The following is a 20,404-nucleotide window of genomic DNA, read 5'->3' as shown; positions in this document are numbered from 1 at the left end:
GGAGTTGTTGGGAAATTTTGGCATAGAGAGTGTTCAGCCTGCGGGGGATGAGTGTTTGCGTAACTGTCTGTCTGGTGTTCTGGGGCACCATTTGAAAATCTTTCAAAGCATGTATCGGATATGTAAGTGGGATGTGGAAGCAGGAGGTGCACACCTCGACTTAAGGCGTCGTGTTGAGCTTGTCGTCTAGGATGATCCCTAGATTTCTTCCGTGGTCTGTGGGTTTTAATCGTAGCTCAGACTGCCACCAGGTAGAGTTCCATTGGGAGGTCTTGTTGCAAATTTCTAGTAATTCCTTCTTGTCGGAATTGATCGTTAGGCAGTTAGTGTGCATCCAGTGTGGTACCATGGTCATGCATTTGGTGAAGTTGGTATTGGTGGTGGATGTCTTATCCTTCAGAGAGAGGATAAGTTGAGTGTCATCGGCATAGGAGATGATGACGATGTCTTGTGATCGTATGATGTGGACATGCGGTGTCACGTAGATGTTGAAAAGGGTGGTGCTGAGGGACGATCCCTGTGGGACTCCGCATATCAGTTTCTAAGTCTCTGATGTGAAGGTTAGCAGCCGGACCCTTTGGGTTCTTCCAGTGAGGAAGGAACAGATCCATTTGAGAACTTCTATGCCAGTCCTGTGGAGTCTTCTAATGAGGGTGTTGTGGGAGACCGTGTTGAAGACTGCAGAGAGGTTGTGCAGGATGAGACCACTGCTTCTCCTCAGACCAGGATGATTTGAATGTCATCTGTGGCCGCAATGAGTTCTGTTTCGGTGCTGAGGTTATTTCTGAATCCTGATTGAGTTTGTCTAGAAGATGGTGTAGTTCGAGGTGGGTTGTAAGTTGCTTCTTGATGTTCTCATTCACTTTGGCTGGGTACTGTGGAGCAGGGAGAAGGGTTGAAAGTTGCCCAGTTGTCATGTTTGAGCAGGTTTGAAAATGGCACTTTGAGGTAGCTCTTTTTTGTTAAAAAAATGCACTGCAGTAGCAGTTTAATTTTGTTTGCATGTTTTTTTGTATTAATTAGAAATAATCAGGAAATTTTTGAAGAAGCGTTCTTACCAACATTGCACACTTTATTCAACGCCCCTGCTTCATCTCCTTTGGCTGATGTTGATATTGCAAATGTTGCTGAGTTATTTGTGGATCTTACGAGACCAAGTGGTTTGATAAACCAGGAAGGAAAATCAGTGGAGTACCAAGTAAGTTTGATGTGACTAAAGTGCATTGTTTCATTTCACACTGGATTGTATTATGGAAAACATCTTGCTATTGCTTTGGGTCCTGGGCTTTTAAGCTAACTGATTTAAGCCATCAGTTCATCTGCTAATGAGAAAATAAGGTCTTCTAAATGTGTTTTTCATGTATGCTCTGAAGTCACGCCTTCTTGCGCGGACGTTTTTATTTTTGGGAGAGATGTCTTAGTTGAATTATTAAATTATGTGACAGTCCTACAAAGCTTGTCAACCCAGCGGGTTACATTACCTCTAGTTAAAGGCATCCTTTACCAGGAAACAGTGATGGTGTTCCATTATAATCAGGGGGCCAGAACTGAGAGGTTTCCTGAGGTTAAGAAGTCTGAGTATGACTTGTTTTCATGTCAAGCTATGATGCACTTGGTATTATGTATTTTACACAGTGTTATCAAAATGGTCGTCAGTATGTCTAATCATTCTATCTCTGGGTTCCAGTCATATTTCATCTGTCTGAAACTTTGTAGTTTGTAAGGTCACCCGAACCTCTTCCTGACTTTAGGTGACTATATCAAACACATGATTACTTTATAGGTATCTTTAGTTTCTTTTACTTCCTCACCAAGCCTGCTTGGAGGGGACTCAAATAGTTTCACTGCGATGTTTTCCAAAAGATTATACATTGATATATTTGATCACATTTGATGTCAGGGTAAGGTAGAGGGCTGAAAAATGTTCTGTTATATTTTTCATCTGTTATGTTTTCAGTATGTTTGTTCTAAAGATTTTCATCGTGACTTGTTCCATTGAAGTATTCTTTCACTAAAATGAGATTAAGATAAGAAAATGCTAAGGCATAAATAAAAAAATAAAAAACAAATTATTCAAAGATATTATATACGCAGTTACCACACAATTTGATCATTAAGCACTGTCAAGATGGCCGCCTGGTAGGAGCTCTAGGTTAGTGCTCCGAGTGCTTGGGATTCCATTTTTTGGATTTAATCCCTGTTAGCACCCAGCATCCCGGGCATTTCGAGCAACGCAACTGCAACATAACTACCTCAAGTAACTGGAACATTTGCATCAAGTAACTGGAACATTTGCATCACCCTTACCTGGCTGGCGGTGGCTGGAGTATTCTGAGGGTCCCTCATCTACACGGAGGCTGTGATCGCGGGAGAGGACCGAGTCGCCCCCGCCTTCTCCGGACACCGGGCTGCCCCTGGCCATCGGCGGAACCTGGGTTGGACGTTTGGCTGCCTGGAGCCTGCTGTAGCGCTGCCTGGAGCCTTCTAGGGGTCCCTGATCGCCCCACGGAGGCTGAGACCGTCGCACGAGAGGACCGAGCGGTTCTAGCCATCAGAGGCGTCCGGTACGCCTGTAAGCACCGCCACCGGCTGCAGTGGTCGGATTTCTGGCCCGGACTCCTGCGGCATCGGAGATATATAGTCGGGATCTGGAAGGACGACGGACGACTGGAGCTTGCCCCCAGCTGCACCGGGAGCTGGATACGATCAGAAGTGTGGCGCCGCCGCCCAGGGGAACTCCCGGAGTGGAGCCCTGAGGCATACGGGATCTGGAAGGACGACGGACGACTGGAGCTTGCCCCCATCTGCACCAGGAGCTGGATACGATCAGAAGTGTTGTGCCGCCGCCCAGGGGAGCTGCCGGAGTGGAGCCCTGAGGCATACGGGATCTGGAAGGACGACGGACGACTGGAGCTTGCCCCCATCTGCACCGGGAGCTGGATACGATCAGAAGTGTTGTGCCGTCGCCCAGGGGAGCTGCCGGAGTGGAGCCCTGAGGCAGACGGGAAACACACAACATCTCCTATCGAAGTGGGAGGGGCTACAGCTCAGTTGCTCTGGCCGCGCACGAAGATTAGCCTTCAACCTGCCAGAAGTCGTTGCACACTGCAGCTGTGCACATTCTGGCTAGACCCTCGATAACTGCAAAACTCTGCTGTCTACATCAACGTACTTCCTGAGCAGAAATTACAAAAAGGTATTTACTTCACCCCACTCGCTTGTTCACATTTGTTAAACCTCCTTTTTTTAAACCTCCTTTGTTCAAAATGGCTAGGGTCATAAAACTGTAGCAATAAATCCCCTCCTGTACCTCCGATGCCCACGAGGCTCCTCAACTGAACTCCTCCACACAAGACCACCAAAATAGAGATAAGACTCCCTCCCAGCAAGCTAGGAACTGAGCTTGCTCAAATAGAAAGTGAAACTACCCTTCCCTGTTCTCAAAGGAACAACAACAAACAGAGGACTACTGTCTCTATCTCCCCTATTTGGCTACCATTTTAGACTGGTCTCTCTCTTTGGCGGCCATCATGGACTAGTCATTCTCACTATCTGACCATACCCTAAGAACTGGACTTTTCTAGACTAATCTCAACTACCGCGCACTTTACATAGCTCTGTATCTACACCTTCTTGTGATAGAGTGTCGGCCTTTTATTGCAGTATTATACTTCTGCTTTTACTTTGTATATTTTTTGTAAACTGCACCCATTTCACTTTTTTGCACCGATCGCTACCTCATATATTTCTGGCTGCTCACTAGTGGCACTTTTGACTCATTAACTTTTTGTTGGCATCTGTATTTTGTTCCAGTATATCATCATTATTATACTTCTACTTGTTTACTGTACATTTGTGTAAGCTGCACCCATTTCACTTTTTATTCCTGTAATGCACCTATTGCTACCTCATATATTTATGTACATTTTTGTAAACTGCACCCATTTCACTTTTTATTCCTGTAATGCACCGATTGCTACCTCATATATTTTGATCACTCACTAGTGTCACTTTTGTCCCATGTAACTTATTGTTTGCATTTGTCTTTGCCCTTGTATGTCTCTACTGTTCACCCTCCCGCACCCACCTATACCGCCATCCCAACATAGATCCCATCGGCAAGCACACATATAAAATCAACTACCCACCCGCACTCACCAAAAAAGCCGCTAAACGCTTTAAACACAACTTCCTGAGGTCCCACCCTGAAACCCCCTTTGCCGACACCTACTTCTCACCGGTCAATGGATCCTTGAACACCGATATCATCTTCCACACCACACGCAGAGCTCAATGGAGAAAAGCGTTCCTCACCTTACTCACCGTCTCCACCACCAGGAAATCCGCTCATGGCCTAACACTCTCCATCACACCATCCCAACTCTTCCCAGGCAGAACCACCATTACTATCTACAATAACGGGATTGTCCTAATTCAATCCACAGACAGGAACCTGGAACCACTCGACAACCTGTTCCCCACATTCAAAGAGCACCTCTCCAATCTTCGGACCTCCAGTACTATCACCCCTGACTTCACAGCCCCCACCCACAACCCTTCTAACCTAGTTCAGCACCAGAACGACACGCACCTCTCCTCTACCCCCAGCACCCTAGTCAATCACCCACCTGCTGTAACCACCCCACACTCCTCAATCACAGACACAGATCTCTCCCCCTCATACACCAGCCGCCCCCCCACCTCCCATTCCTTTCACCCCTGACACCACAGCCTAGTTCAGCACCAGAGCGACACGCACAACGACAAATCCCACCCTTTATCCCCCCGTTCTCAGTCCCCACTACCACCCTCTAACTAATCACGCAGAGCACACCACATCTACTAATCTAACTCCCCCTCCCCACAACAGGACCATCTCCAATCCCATTTCCCCCCCCACTCTCAGCCCCCACTACCTTACCTGCTCCCCCATCACCACTAACATACACTCAACCTCCACCCTGCTCTCTCCGCTTACCACCAATGCCCTCACCTACTCCACCAACCTCCTCCCTACTTCATCCACACCCATCTCTCCCAAACCCTCTCTCCTCCCTAACACCAACCCGTACACCGACGCCACGGAGCCCTGCACGAACACCAACCCACCCCCTCACCCACACGCCAATTCCCAGGTCAGTCACTCACCCCTGATTTCCATCCCCAACACCAACACCTATCCCACGCTGGACAAGAATATGGCCACCCTCCTCCAGCTCAAAGACATTCACACCATCAAAGAACTACTCTTCACACACCCCAGACACCCCTCACTCACCACCCCCCCTCCTCCCAACATGTCCCCCACCCTTCTGGATGACTCTCCCACTCTACACCCCCCACACTGGACCGCGATCCCTGTCCACAATCGCAACAACCGCCCTCGTCGCCCATGCAACCTTCCGGATGACTCTCCCACTCTACACCCCCCACACTGGACCGCGATCCCTGTCCACAATCGCAACAACCGCCCTCGTCGCCCATGCAACCCTCTTTCGGACCTCGACACACTCACCCTCCTCCGCTCCTACGACCTAGCTCCCATAAACCACACAACCACCACACACCTCTCCATTCCCACGATATACTCAAATCCCCGTAGACCCCCCACACTAAACAGAATCTCCATCCCTAATAACCTTAGAAAAGTCCCCCTCTCTCTAGAACCCTCTACCTCCCTCAACACACCCCGTCTCAAATGCACTCTCCTCAACTGCAGATCGGCCTCTAGACACTCCTCCGCCATCGCTGACCTCATCTTAACATTGGACCTTGACCTAATCATCATGACTGAAACCTGGCTAACCGAATCCTATACACCTATAATGGACATTCTGGTTCCCCCCAATTACCACATTATTAGACTTGACAGGTCTGGCAAAATTGGTGGTGGAATCGCATGCATATACAGGAACAACCTTTCTGTTCTGAAAGTCACTGCCCCTTCCCTACCCTCCCCAACTTCCTGTGAATACATCTGCCTCAATATTACTAGTGAGGGCAAACCGATATGCTCTCTTCACGGCATTTACCACCCACCCGGGGACAACCTCACCTTCGCCCAACAAATCATGGATATGATCTCAACCAATTCCGGACGACAGCTCACCCAAATATACCTTGGTGACTTCAACCTCCACTAGAACGATCACAATGACGCGGTGGTAAATAGTCTTAAAAATTTCCTCAGCGCCCTTGACCTCACCCAAATATGCAACAGCCCGACCCACGAGAAAGGCTCTATCCTCGACCTTATCATCTCCAAAGAGGACTCTATCCAACTCGAGTCTATCCAACCCTGTGACTGGTCAGATCACCATATTGTCACATTCTTCATCAATGAAATAGTCAAATTCAACCCGGTTCAATCCTCCAAGCCTAAAGTCTGGAAAAGAGATCTGAAAAAACTCAACCCAAACTCCTTACCCCCTAACAGCTGCAACCTCCTACTTCCTCCTACCGGCGCTACGGACGTCCAATCCCTGACTGACCACTATCTCAACGCCATGACCTCAATAATTGAGGCTGCACCCATGCAGCTAAAAAGAGTCGCCGCTAAAATCTCCAATCCTTGGTACGACGGGAGTCTCAATGAGGATAGACGAGCCATGCGAATGGCAGAGCGCACCTGGAGATAAGCTCCCTCTGCACTGCACCTAAAAACCCTGAAGAAAAAGAGAAACGCCTATTTCAGGAAAATAAAACGTTCAAAATCAGACTTCTTCAGCCTCCAGCTCGACCAAGCAAAAAACCGTCCGAGAAAACTGTTTGAGCTAATCAGAACACAATCCAAGGAACAACCCCAACCACTCAGCACTATGCGCGAAGCACTCTCCTGTGAAGACTTCGCCGCTTTCTTTATCCAAAAAACTGACAACATAAAGATCGATCTCCTCATTGACGCAAGCCTTTACTCCAAACCACACTGCATAGCACTCACTGAACCAAAAAACAATGCTACATGGTCATCCTTTGGCACCTACTCGGAAGAAGAAATTGGCAATCTGCTCAGCACCTTGAAACCATCCAATCACCTCACGGACCCCCTCCCTGCTAACGCTGTCAAAGACTTCACCCCTTTGCTCCTTCCACTCTGGACTAAAATTATCAACAGCTCACTTCAACAAGGAACCATCCCTGACTCCCTCAAAGTTGGACAAGTCACGCCTTTACTAAAGAAACCTACAGCCGACCCCTCTGATCTAAACAATTACCGTCCCATTACCAATATTCCCACTCTCGCCAAACTGTTAGAAAAATGCGCACAACTACAATTGACTAAACACATTGATCAGTTTGATCTCCTCAACCCTCATCAATCAGGCTTCCGAGCAGGACACAGTACAGAAACTGCTATGACTCACATAATTGACGACGCCTTTCAAATCCTAGATCAAAACGATACCTGCCTCCTCATCCTTCTTGATCTCTCCTCAGCATTCGACACCGTTAAACATGAGAATTTACTCGAACTATTAAACACAAGAATGGGTCTATCTGGGACTGTACTCAAGTGGTTCACTTCCTTTCTACACAACAGGTCGCAGAAATTCAAGAGCAACAACTTGATGTCCTCGCCAATACCTGTATCGTTAGGCGTCCCCCAAGGATCCTCCCTATCCCCAACTTTGTTCAACCTAGTTATGGAACCTCTCACCACCTTGCTACAAGCATCCAATGTACACTTTCACATGTACGCCGATGACACCCAACTACATCTCAAATTACAATCCCCCAAAGACATTTTGCTCCTGAACTCAACGATCAGAAGCACCCAATCCTGGCTTGCCGATAATCATCTCAAACTCAATGCTCTGAAAACAGAGTTCCTTTTGATCTCACCTCCCGCGAAGATCTCTACCACTCAAATTTGGCTTAAGCACCTAACTGCACTCAATATCCAACCCACCATCGTGGACTCAGCAAAATCTTTAGGCATAACATTAGACACCAATCTCAACATGCAACAACATATCAGCAAGGCAACTAAGGGAGCGAACTACCAAATCAATACCCTGAGGAAACTTAAACCCTTCCTCCCAGCCAAAAACTTCCAAAATGCAGTACAAGCACTAGTCATCCCTCGAATAGAATACGGCAGCATCGCCCTCTGCGGTCTCCCCCTAACTACTACTGCACCCTTAAGAGCCTCTCTAAACGCTGCAGCGAGACTCATCACTGGGTCGAAAAAACACTCGCATATTTCCCCTGACTTGAAATCCCTGAACTGGCTGCCATTTGAAGCCAGAATACATCTGAAAATCGCCTGCATGACACACAAGGCTATACACCTGAGCTCACCCGGATACCTCACCCAGAAGCTGACAATCTCTGGCGGCTCTAGAAATACTAGAGGCACAAACAATCTTCTGCTGAAACCTCGAAGATTCCGGAAGGAAAAAACTTATAAACGCTCCTTCTCAGGAATGGCACCCAGGATCTGGAACTCACTCCCTCCTGAAACCAGGCTCATCTCCTCCACTACACTTTTTAAGAAAGAAGTAAAAGCTATCCTCATGGCTAAATATACTTGAACTATTACTGTGGATTTTTTAAAGACTCTGCATCGATCTGTATTATCTGTTCGATCCCTTTGATTATTTGTATTACTTGTATTATTGACTTACCTGACTGTCTATGCTCCCACTTATTTGTACTATTATCATTTTTATCATGTACCGGTTTTACTATGCTCCCTCATGTACCTACCCCACCCCACTTATTACCTGCAACTACGCTTTGCCTAATGGCCTGTTATTCACGCTCCTGTTTGTATCCCTGCTCTGTAAAGCGCTCTGATATCTGCAAAGATCTTGTTCGGGCTATATAAAACTTTCAAAATAAAATAAATAAAAAATTAAATTAGTTTCACCTTAGGCCAAATTATATCCGTCACCTCAGTCAGGGTTTTGTACACATGAATCTGAAAGAGACACATTAGTGATAGATTCCTTACCTTAGAATATCCCCATGCGTCCGGAAAGTTTTACTTAGCAGTACCCCTGCGCGCCAGTAGGTGGCTTCCTGCGGCTCGGCGTCAGTTGCTGGCATCGTATGCGCCGAGATGACGTCACAGAGACTACTTAGTCGCCAACCATGCGCACTGGCGTAAGTACTTTCTTTTTCCACGCCAGTAAGCGCAGAGCACGTACCCTAGTCCTTTTTTTGACTACCTTTTTGAGACTTTTGTCTCGTGTTGGTTTTCTCTGGTGCTGTAGGTATGCCTGGTTTTAAGTCTTACAGGACCTGCCGTCGCAATATGTCGGCGGCGGACCTTCATGACTTCTGTCTCTACTGCCTGGAGCGCGACCATGACTCCCGGTCCTGTATGGACTGATGCTATGGCCCCGAAGGCCCTGAGGGAGCGGCGCCGGAAGTTGTTGGAAGTTTGGCTCTCGTCCCCGCATCTTTTGAGATCCAGGGGTCGTTCCTGTGACCGCTCGCAGAGTCGTCACCACCACTCCTCTTCCCCTTCAGATTCGGGTAAGAAACGGTAAAACAAAAGTCGAAGAAGCGTTTTTGCTCTCCAATGTCCCCCCATCGGTCCCTGGATGCGGATGAGGGGGACAGGGTCTCCACCCCTGCGGCTCCTTTGGAGCCTGGGAGTCCCGCGACCTACGCGCCTTACCCGGGTCCGTCAGCGACTCCCACATATATGCAAGAATTCCTTGCTGCCATGGACCACCTGTTTAGGCCTTGGGCTCCCGCCGGTGCGCCTTCGGGCCCCACGGTCCTGCTGGTCCGTCGACTCCTTCGGCGGATCCAGCCCCAGCGCGGCCAGCGACTCCAGCGCCGCAGGATCCTGCGCCCCGGCGCCAAGAGGTGTCAAGTGCCGGCTCCGCCCGGGGCGCCACAGTGGATACCGCTGGTTCCGCCTCTGCCCCGGTTCCCGGAGGGATTTGTCCCCACCTGGGATACGTATTGGGAACCGGCACCAGCTCGGCCCCACAATCCTTGTCTGTCCAGTTTGCAAAATAAGGTGGACGACACGCAGGGGGGAACTGCAGGTTGCGACCAATTGGGGTATGCGGGGACGGGAAGGAAGTGAGGCCCCTATGTACCGCCACTTTGTCCCAGATCTCCAGTACCGTTTTAGTAGGAACTGCCATGTAGGTGCTGCGATGACGCGCTTCCCGAGGCAACCATGCATCCCAGAGAGGGCGACAAGTAACCGCCCTGTCCATGTGGAACCACACCTTCTCGCTCTCCCATGCCTTACACTCTGGTATAACGCGAAGATGGGACACCCAATAGTATTCTATCAGATTAGGACAGGCAAGCCCACCTTTATCACGCAGGAGCATTAAAAATGCCCCCCCCCCCCATATGAAGGCGGTCAATTCGCGTTGTAGCCCCTGAATCTGGTGCTCTGGGATGGGCGTCTGCAAAGTTTGGAATAGGTAAAGAATCTTCGGTAGGATGGTCCTTTTAACTGTATTGAGGCATCCCAACCAGGAAAGTGGCAATGCTTTCCATGCTTGTATTCGTGCCAATTGGCTTGGGACCAGGTAGCGAAGTCTGACGTTAAATTAAGGCCAAGATCTCTTACAGAGCTGGTCGCCCATTGGTAGGGAACAAGGGCTTGTAAGGTCGCCATCTCATCAACTGGGTTCGTGAGGTTAAGGGCCCTGGATTTCGTATGGTTCATTTTAAGCCATGAGGCTTGCTCATAAGTCTGGAGCAGGGTATGCACCTCTGGAAGTGAGAGTAACGGATCAGATAGGGTAAGAAGTCGGTCGTCTGCAAAGAGGTCAATCTTATGTTCAATGCCCCCAAGTGTAATACCACGAATGTCAGGCGACCGGCATATCATAATAGCGAGTGGCTCCACTGCAAGTGCGAACAATATGGGTGACAGGGGGCAGCCATATCTGGTACCCCTAAGGATGGAGATGGGCTGCGTGAGTTGACCATTTACACGCACCCTGGCGAGGGATGAGAAGTAAGGAGCCATGATGTGCGCGATCATCCGCGGACCTAGGCCTACTTTCTGTAAGACGGCACGGAGAAACACCCAGTCCACCAGATCAAACGCCTTTTCAGCGTCCAGTGAGAGCAGGTAGGCCAGTATCTTCCAGTGCCGCGCCTTTCCAACAACGTGCGCGACTCGGCGCACATTGCCTGCTCCTTGGCGTTGTTGGATAAAGCCTACCTGATCCGGCTTGACGAGATTGGGTAGGTGCACGCTAAGTCTTTTAGCAAGAAGGTTGGTGTATAATTTGAGATTTGTATTTAATAGGACAATGGGGCGAAAAGAAGAGCAGAGCGTGTGATATTTCCCAGGCTTTGGGATGAGGGCTATTTCCGCCATCGCCATGTCCGGGGAAGGCCCTACTGCGTCGGTGAAGGAGTTGAAAAGACGTAACATATATGTTTGGAGTTGCGGCAGGAAGGTGCGATAAAACAAGACTGGGAGCCCATCGGGGCCTGGCATTTTACCAAGTGGGAGTTCTTTTAAGACACTAGCGAGCTCCTCTAGAGTGATGGGTTCTTCTAAGAGCTTGGAGTGATACTCGCTCAGGGGTTCCCAGGCGCAAACGTCTAAGGTGGTTGATATCAGATATGGGGCGGTCGGATCATGAGCATAGAGAGACGCATAGTAGTCTTGAAACGTTTGAAGTTTGTCGGATTCTGTGTTGGCTCAAGATCCGTCCCCCAACTTTAGTTTCACGATGTGGGCTTTGGCTGCCCGAGTTCTCAGGCGATATGCTAAAACAGTACCTACCCTGTCCCCTCCGTCATAGCGCTGTCACAACGCAAGTAATGCGCATTCAGCCTTGTTTGTTCTATGCGCCCGAAGCTGTCCTCTGAGCACAGCCAGACGCCTTTTGTGTATCGCCAAAGGGCTCTCCTGATCTAATTTCTCCAGCGTTTTGATTTTGCGTGTGAGTTTGGTCTCATGTGAGCAAGCTTCTCGCGACCTAGCAATAGCGATGGACGTAAGGGCACCGCGGATCGTAGCTTTAAACGCATCCAATAAAACATGCAGATGTGTTTCCGGAAGATCCCTAGTTTCGAAATAGGATGAAATGGGAGGTTGGTGTTCTTCCCTATCCACCGGGTCCCTAAGAATGTGGAGCTGAAATCGCCATCTAGTAGGCAGCTTGGGATGGGAGAAGCGCTTGTGAAGGAGTAATTCCACGTGTGCATGATCGGAGACCGATATATCGGAGGTAGATGCGGAGAGGGTGTACTTAACCAGGGAATGTGACACGAAGAGGAAGTCAATGCGAGAGTAGGAGCGGTGCGCGTGGGAGTAGTAGGTGAAGTCGCGAATCTCAGGGGAGTGGTAACACCAGGCGTCTACAAGGTTTAAAGCAGTAAGAGATTTTTTCTTTGCTGCCGACATAGCACCCACCCCATGGAACGCACCCCCACTGCGATCTAGCTCATCATCCCATACCAATTTAAAGTCTCTGCCCCACTATGAGGTCTGTACTCCCAGGTACTACATGCTCTCGTAGGATCCTATGCAGGAAGGCGTCTTGACCCTGATTTGGTGCATACACGTTGCAAAGAGTGAGTGTGCGATGCCCTCTCCTGACCTCCACCTTTAAGAAGTCTGCCCTCAGTGTCCCGAACCACCTTGGTATCACCCTGGGAGATTCCCACCCAGCAAAAGATGGCTACACCCGCAGTCTTAGTAGCTGCTGATGAGCAGAACTGGTGAGGGAAACGTGGGTGAGACGTGCGCTTTACATTAGCCCTGAGGAGATGAGTCTATTGCAAGAAAATTATGTTGGGGTTTTGCAACAGGAGGAACCTCCATATTTGGCGCCGTTTGTAGGGGGAATTGATTCCCTTCACGTTAAGGGAAATAACAGTCAAACAAGGTATGGAGGACCTATTCACCTATTGTCGGGTAGGGTTGCTGTCTCAAACAAAGAAACTGTGGGGCTTTCCCATCCACTGGGCGCTCTCCCAGGTGATCTGGTGCCCCCCCCACCCCCGCCAGGTGGATGGGCGAGAAAAGGAAAGAGGGTGGAAGGCTAGGTGTGGATAAAACCACTCAAATACTGTAATGGCCCATATTTCCTAATCCAGTCCAGGGAGTAGCCAGGCACTCTGGCACAGGCTGTCCCGGAGATGTCACTCTCGCAGGAATAGGAGTGGGGTCGATCATCGTGCTGAGTAGTAAATCAGAATCACTGGGATGTAGCCCCAGACCGCCACTGTTGTAGTATAGGCGAGGCGTCCGCCAGTGCAACTTGCGGAGTGAAGGAAAGAGGGGTGTGACGGCTACAGATTGGTGGTCCAGAGCCTGTCCCCATGTATGGGGTTAGCATCCGGCATGTCGACCAAGGTTGAGGCAATTCAATTGATGGCAGACGCTTGTAAGTCTGGAGGCGATGATCCTCCTTCAAAGGATCTTGCATTTTGTAGTATATCCTGTTGTTCTTGGAGCGACCTGTCGCACTCGTATGAGGATGAGTGTCCGGCATGGCGCACCGCATTCCACTGTAGTTTCAGCGGGACTTGGAGTTTTAGAAGCTCTCGTGTAAGGCACGCTGGAGGAGTATCTGGGAAGTACAGCAGCCGGGCCACCTCTCCGCCGGGCCCTAGCACACCACATTCGAGAAAAGGAAGAGCAAAGCGGCTTCAAAGTTGTGGGCAGGAGACCCCCCACCCCAGAGACAAATAATGTATATCCAGCGTATCAACACATACTTTGGCGAGTTATTTGGTGGCGCAAGCTTGCGAACCTGAGGGCGACGGGCCTCCTTCTAGAGATCGTATGTGCTGGATTATGTCCTGCTTTTCTTGGGATGAGTTGCTGCCATCACGTGAGGATGGATGTCAGGCATGAGGCACTGTGGTCCACTGCGGCTTCAGCTGGACTCGAGCCTTTGGAGGTATGTGCGCAGGGCTTGCCGGGGGAGTATCCGAGATTTGGAGTAGTTGGGCTGCTTCCCTGAAAGATCTCCGTACACGACTCTTGGACTCCCATTGGAATATGAGAGCAATGGGGTGCCCCCATTGATAGCGGATGTTAAGCTCCCGGAGCTTATCTGTTATTGATCGGAAGTCCCTCCGGCGTCTGAGTGTCGTGGGGGCCAGATCCTGGAATAACTAGATGGGCATGCCATTGAACCGGACCTCCGGTTTGTCTCTAGCCGCTTTGAGAATGGCCTCTTTTTCGGTGAAAAAGTGAACCCGGGTCTGGATATCGGGAATAAGACCAGGTCTTCCGGGCGGTCTAGATACTGTGTGTGCACGGTCCAAGGCAGGTGGCAAGGCATCATCATCTCCCCTAATGTGAAGTAGCTCAGCAACAAAGTTCATTATATCGGCTCCTTCAGCCCCAGTGGGGACTCCCCGTATATGTATGTTGTTTCGGCATCCCCTATTTTCCAAATCTTTCTGCTTGATCTTCTAGGGTGGTACAAAAGGGGGTGGTGATGGACGGAGCATCTGAACCAATCAAACACTCACACCCAGTCAAAAGATCTGGGTTTGATCCATCACCGTTCTTTAGCCCACTCTGCCACCCCAGTTCAGACATGGCTATATGCAAATCAGTCTGATCCTGTGCCTCATGGGAACAGTCCAGCCCGAACTGCCAAGCCATGCCTTCCCTGGACCGTAAATAAGCTTCCGAAACCCAGGGTGGTGTGGAGTGCAAAAAAAACGATGGATTTAGGCCCAGATCCTTGTACTGGGGTGAATGTATGACATTGTTCTACATTCTGTCCATCAACTGTGTTTTTTGCAATTTTCACCCCGAGTGGGCTGGTTATGCTCAGACGTGAGTCCCAGGCTCTCCACACCACTGGAGTCAAGCTATCCAGGCTGATGAAGGCTGAAAGCCAGAAACCGGTCCTTGGATGCCTGATTCCGGTCTGGGAAAGACATGGCTTGGTAGTTCGGACTGGACTGTTCCCATGAGGCACAGGGTCTGAGCTGATTTGCATATAGCCAGTGTCTAACCCAGGGTGGTGTGGAGTGCAAAAAAACGATGGATTTAGGCCCAGATCCTTGTACTGGGGTGAATGTATGACATTGTTCTACATTCTGTCCATCAACTGTGTTTTTTGCAATTTTCACCCCGAGTGGGCTGGTTATGCTCAGACGTGAGTCCCAGGCTCTCCACACCACTGGAGTCAAGCTATCCAGGCTGATGAAGGCTGAAAGCCAGAAACCGGTCCTTGGATGCCTGATTCCGGTCTGGGAAAGACATGGCTTGGTAGTTCGGACTGGACTGTTCCCATGAGGCACAGGGTCAGAGCTGATTTGCATATAGCCAGTGTCTAACCCAGGGTGGTGTGGAGTGCAAAAAAAAGATGGATTTAGGCCCAGATCCTTGTACTGGGGTGAATGTATGACATTGTTCTACATTCTGTCCATCAACTGTGTTTATTACAGTGATCTTCTAGGGTGGCCAGCCGCTGCAATAGATGTTCTTGGTCTTCTGTACGGCTGTTGAGGGTCCTTTCAAGATCGTCCACTTGTTCACCCAACTCCCCCACATCCTTCAAGAGATCCTTTACATAAGCCTGGACTTTAGTGAGTAGCGATCCTATTTCGGACTGCATGAAGAGGGCCATGAAGGATTGCCTAACCGGCTCCGCTTGTCCTCGCGCCACCAGCGTCGTCTCAGGTGTCGGGGCCTAACTCGGCTTGTTCCACAGGGCCATGACCGTAGCGTCCTTGGGGGCTGCAGAGGGATCCTTCCCGGATTTAGAGCCGGTCATGCTCATGAATTGGCGGTAGCTTACGCTGTAGATCACCGGGGAGGCACTGACCCACTGGCAGCTGTCGACTTCCAGGCTTGCCCCAGCCCTCGGCTACCGGACCCTGGGGGCAATACTTGGACTGTAGCTGAGGAATACTAGACCCACGACCGGGTTGAAATGCAGCACTGTTCCGAGTACCCTGAAGGAGCCTCCAGTTTCCAGGGCGTCTGGGGCGCAAAGAGAGTAGAGGCTAAACCAGCCGAGCTGCGACACTACCCTCCAGGGGATGCAGGGCCTAGGTGTTCCTAGGAGTCTACTAGCTATCAATTAGCCCCCGGGATAAGGCGGGATGCGGCAGTCACTCAGGGGCCAGGGAAAAGGCAATGTGGGTCTGCAGGCCCTCCGACCAAAGGATCAGTACTTTAATTGTGAGCGGCCACAGTGCCCACGTCTCTGCAGGGAGGGAGGTGCAATAGTTGGCGCGGTTGGACAGTACAGTACAGCATTAGACCCCGTGTCGCCCCTGCTGAATGGATGAGCAGAGGGCCTGGGCAGCAGTTCAACACCTCTCCTCGTCGCCACAGTCCACTAGTCCTCCCTAAGGGAAGGAGTCACCTCGAGCCCACCAAGTGGCCGTCTGCTAGTGTGAATGGCCTCCCACGCCAGCCGGCCAGTGCGCAATTAAATCTCAGTGGGAGACCCAGGAGGGGGGGTTGCCAGCATGCAGGAGGCCTCCACGTAGGGCACAAGCGCTGGTGGCAGAGCGGCAGGCTGCACTCAGGTAGCCGGCACTAGGCTGGCCTAGTCCGTGTAGCGCCGCAGCTGGTGAAGATGCAGAGGGCAGGAGCGCCGCCACCGGGGTGCGCTCTAGGCTCCAAGGGGGCGGCAGTTAAACAAAATCACGGGCAGCTCAAAGCGCAAGTGATGCCCCCCCAGCGGTGGTAGCAGCGGCCCCCTGCCCCGTACCTGTATGGGACCCACGCCTCAGGGCCCCTCTGCCAGTGATGAGTCAGCGCTGTCCAGGCCTGTAGCTCCCCAACGTAGCAAGATGGCAACTAGTCCCTCTCTCCAGTGGCGATTTTCCACCTCCTCCGGCCCCCAGCTGTTGGATAAATGGGCTCGCTGATGACTTCCTCTCCTGTCTGTAACTCCCAAGACCTCACCTCAACAGCTCGAGAGGCCCCCGGTGCAGTCTTCTGGATGTCGAGCCACTGACAAAAATGGCGGCGTCCCCAAAGGGCTTCGCTCCCTCCCGCTGATGTAGTCTGCTGTCTCCCTGGGCACCACGAAGCTGCGGCCCGTTAACGAGGGCGACATCTGGGCTGTTCCTGCTCCCCCGCTTCAATCGCAGTGCATGCGATCTCTTCTAGGCCCCTTCCAAAGGCCTCCGTCAGGGCTCCGTAAAGGCCGGGTGGCCAAAATGGTGGTTGCTTCCCAGGGTGTGTCGCTAGGCACCCGGGCAGGGGCGGCCACTATCCAACAGTGTAGGTTTGCCGCCAATGACCTATCTTACTTCATGAGGCTCCGACGTGTCCCCACAGCCCTCAAACGCCACTCGAGGCGGCAGCTGCGCGGGTTCCGGGCCGTTAAAATGGCGGGCGCACCGTCTCGCCTCAGCCCGCCCTGCTCATGCGGTTCGTTTCTCTGCCGTCCGCCACTGCCGAAATGTTTCACACCCTTCTGAGGTTGCCCCAACCACTCTGGTATCGAGATCTCCCTAGTCGGTGAACTTTTATTGCTGCTGCCGTATTATAATTTGCTAAATTCTGTGGCAGCGGCCCGGAGCGGAGATGGCGCGCATCTCACTCCATTAGCTGCGAGACCACGCACCCCAGCCTTCTCTTTTTAAGTCCCCGTTTGTTAACTGTTTTCTGAACTGCATTACGTACACGTTCCCTCCCGTGCCGTTCATCGTGCCTCAATGGGACTTGAACCTTGTCTTGACGTTTCTGATGTGCGTTCCCTTCGAGCCCCTTCATAACTGTCCTTTGCGTCTTCTCACTCTCAAGACGGCCTTTCCTGGTAGCTATCACCTCTGCCAGAAGAGTGTGTGAGCTCCAGGCTCTTTCTTCCAACCTCCTTTCCTTTCTGTTCATCCGGACAAGGTGGTTTTAAGGACCCGTCCTTCTTTCCTGCCCAGGGTTGTCACACCCTTCCACATCGGGCAGACCATCACTTTGACCACCTTCTTTCCGCCTCCGCATCCTTCTAAAGAGGAAGAGAGGCTCCACCGTCTGGACCCAAAATGTGTGCTGCCGTTCTATCTGAAGCGCATACAACAGTTTCGGGTAGATGACCCGCTCTTTGTTGGCTACGTGTGCGCCAAAAAAGGTGGGTTGTTCTCTGCATCAAGGCCTGTTACTCGTTGGCTAAGAAGGAGCCTCCTGTGGGGCTGCGTGCCCATTCTACCAGGGCAACGGCAGCCACTACTGCCTTGGGATGCGGCGTTCCCTTGCAGGACATTTGTCAGGCAGCTACGTGGGCCTCGCTGCACACGTTTACCAGGCATTACTGCCTTGACAGTCAAGTCCGGAGAGATGGCTTCTTTGGCTGTTCTGTTCTCCGTGACTTTCTGGTGTAATCTTGTTCGCAGACCCACCACCGGGGTTAGTGTTGCTGGGGTATCTATTCTAAGGTAAGGACTCTATCACTAACGTGTCTCTTTCAGATGCACAAGTTACTACTTGTGTAACGATATATCTGTAAGAGACATTATTTAGTGATAGATTCCTTACCGCCCCTCCCATTCTCCCCGTTCTGCGAACTGATTACTGGGGTTAAGGTCGTCCCTTTCAGTGCTCTGATTTTCAATGTACCAGTGGTCAGTATATTGCATGAATCTGCGTTCCTGGCGCGGAAAGTCGTATACAGAACTGACGCCAGTGCGCATGGGTGGCGCCTAAGTAGTCTCCGTTATGTCATCTTGGTGCATACAACGCCATCGACGGACGCGGTACTGCTAAGCAAAATTTTCCGGATCCAGTCTGACGCCTGGGGATGTTCTAAAGTAAGGATTCTATGACTAATGTCTCTTACAGATATATGGTTACACAAGTAGTATGTTGTGCGTCAGCCCTTCTCTCCTCCTGGAACTTTTCATTGTAGTTTTCCCATGGGAAACTCTACCCCAGCTGCCCCCTTCTCTAGCAATCGCCTGGATACTGCAGTACTGGAGCTGCATCTTATTACTGTGCAAGTTACACTAGAACATTCACTTTAATCCGGTTTTGGGGTAGTTGCCGTATAAAATCAAATGCAAAGATAAAACTCCCAATTTATCAGATAAAACCAGTGCATATCGATACTGTTCATAGAACACTAATACATAAGGTTCCTAATTTTGTATGAATGCAAAGAAGTTGTAGGCAGAAAATATACGTTTTGCATTATATGCTTTGTGACCAGTTGATCCTGAAGGTAGGTATAAAGGGCTTGATATTTTAACATACTGTTTTTGAAAATGTTATTTTTTCAGAGTTTTACAGTTCATGATACCATGGCATTAAAAATCAGCAATGAAATCCTGCGGGACCCAAGTGCTCCAGATGTTCGCCTTTATGCAAAGACATTGAGCACCTTAGAAATGAGTAAAGATCAAGCAAAGGATGTTCTACCTCTCTTGGATGAAATTCTTGAGGTAAGTAATGTCGGAACCAATATATTTGAAGTGCATATAAATTTCCCTATTAATTGTAGTAAATACAGTATGCCAAATTATAAATCTGAGACTAAAAAGGGGGTTTACTAAATGCCATTTATAAAGTTTCAAGATGTAATGCAAAATGGAGGATAGCTTTATGTGGGTGCCCGCAGAATGTACTGACATCGCACTTCAGACATGATTACTGAAGATGTTTGCTTGCTACCTACATCAGTTATTCATGTTTACTGAGTAAGGGTAATTTTGGGTCGCGCCTACCAGAGAGCGCAATTTGAATGAAGGCGGTGCCAATGAGCATTTTTGTAGTCTGTTTTTAAGATTACAATGACTTCTATAATGGAACAAAAGTTAGATGTATTTATTGAGGATAGGTCTGAGATGTTTTAGAGCGAAAAGAGCTGCTTGAGCTGATTTGGTGGCATGAGCGATGCCAAAGTCCATGGAAAAGCACAACACTAGGGATTTAGGGCCCGATGTAGGTCGGTCGGTAACGGCCGAAAATCGGTATTTTCGGCCGTTACCGACCGGTATTTGAGCTTTGGTATGTAGGGACACATATTTTACAGAATCGGTAAATTTACCGATTGGTAAATTTACCGATTCTGTAAAATACCGAATCGGTATTTCTACCGATTAGGTAAATTTGGTATGTAGGTGGGACTCTTCTGAGTCCCACAAGCCTTACCGATTCGGTATTTTAGCATCAAATTCAATTTGATGTTAAAATACCGATTCAGGTGTGCATGCACACCTGTGCCATATGACAGGCAGACCTGCCACATGGCCCCGAACCTTTTTTGGGGGTGCTAGAGGGTGTCAAAGTGTCACCCCCTGCACCCTTGTCAAAATCGGTATTTACCGATTCGGTAAATACCGACCGGTATTGCCCCATTCATTCCTATGGGCTTCAAAGCCCATAGGAATGAATGGAGCATTACCGGTCGGTATTTACCGAATCGGTTAATACAGATATTTACCGATTCGGTAAATGGAACATCTGGATGTTCCTACATACCCCCCCTTCTTATTTACCGATTCTTAATTACCGAATCGGTAAAATTCGGTAATT

The 20,404-nt window shown here is 49.9% G+C and overlaps 1 protein-coding gene across 1 annotated transcript in view; it reads left to right on the top strand.

The window, feature by feature from the left end:
- NCAPG (non-SMC condensin I complex subunit G) overlaps window positions 1-20,404 on the top strand; it is a 453,174-nt gene that overhangs the window by 324,532 nt on the left and 108,238 nt on the right. Inside the window, exons 17-18 of the mRNA XM_078678420.1 lie at window positions 1,024-1,198; window positions 19,150-19,311. Of these exons, the coding sequence (XP_078534546.1) occupies window positions 1,024-1,198; window positions 19,150-19,311 (337 nt within the window). The remainder of the gene's footprint in view (window positions 1-1,023; window positions 1,199-19,149; window positions 19,312-20,404) is intronic.

The sequence above is a fragment of the Lissotriton helveticus genome, chromosome 2_2 (genome assembly GCF_964261635.1).
Source record: "Lissotriton helveticus chromosome 2_2, aLisHel1.1, whole genome shotgun sequence".
Lineage (NCBI taxonomy): Eukaryota > Metazoa > Chordata > Amphibia > Caudata > Salamandridae > Lissotriton > Lissotriton helveticus.
Note: the sequence above shows the minus strand (reverse complement) of the source record. Positions and strands in the feature narration are given on the sequence as shown.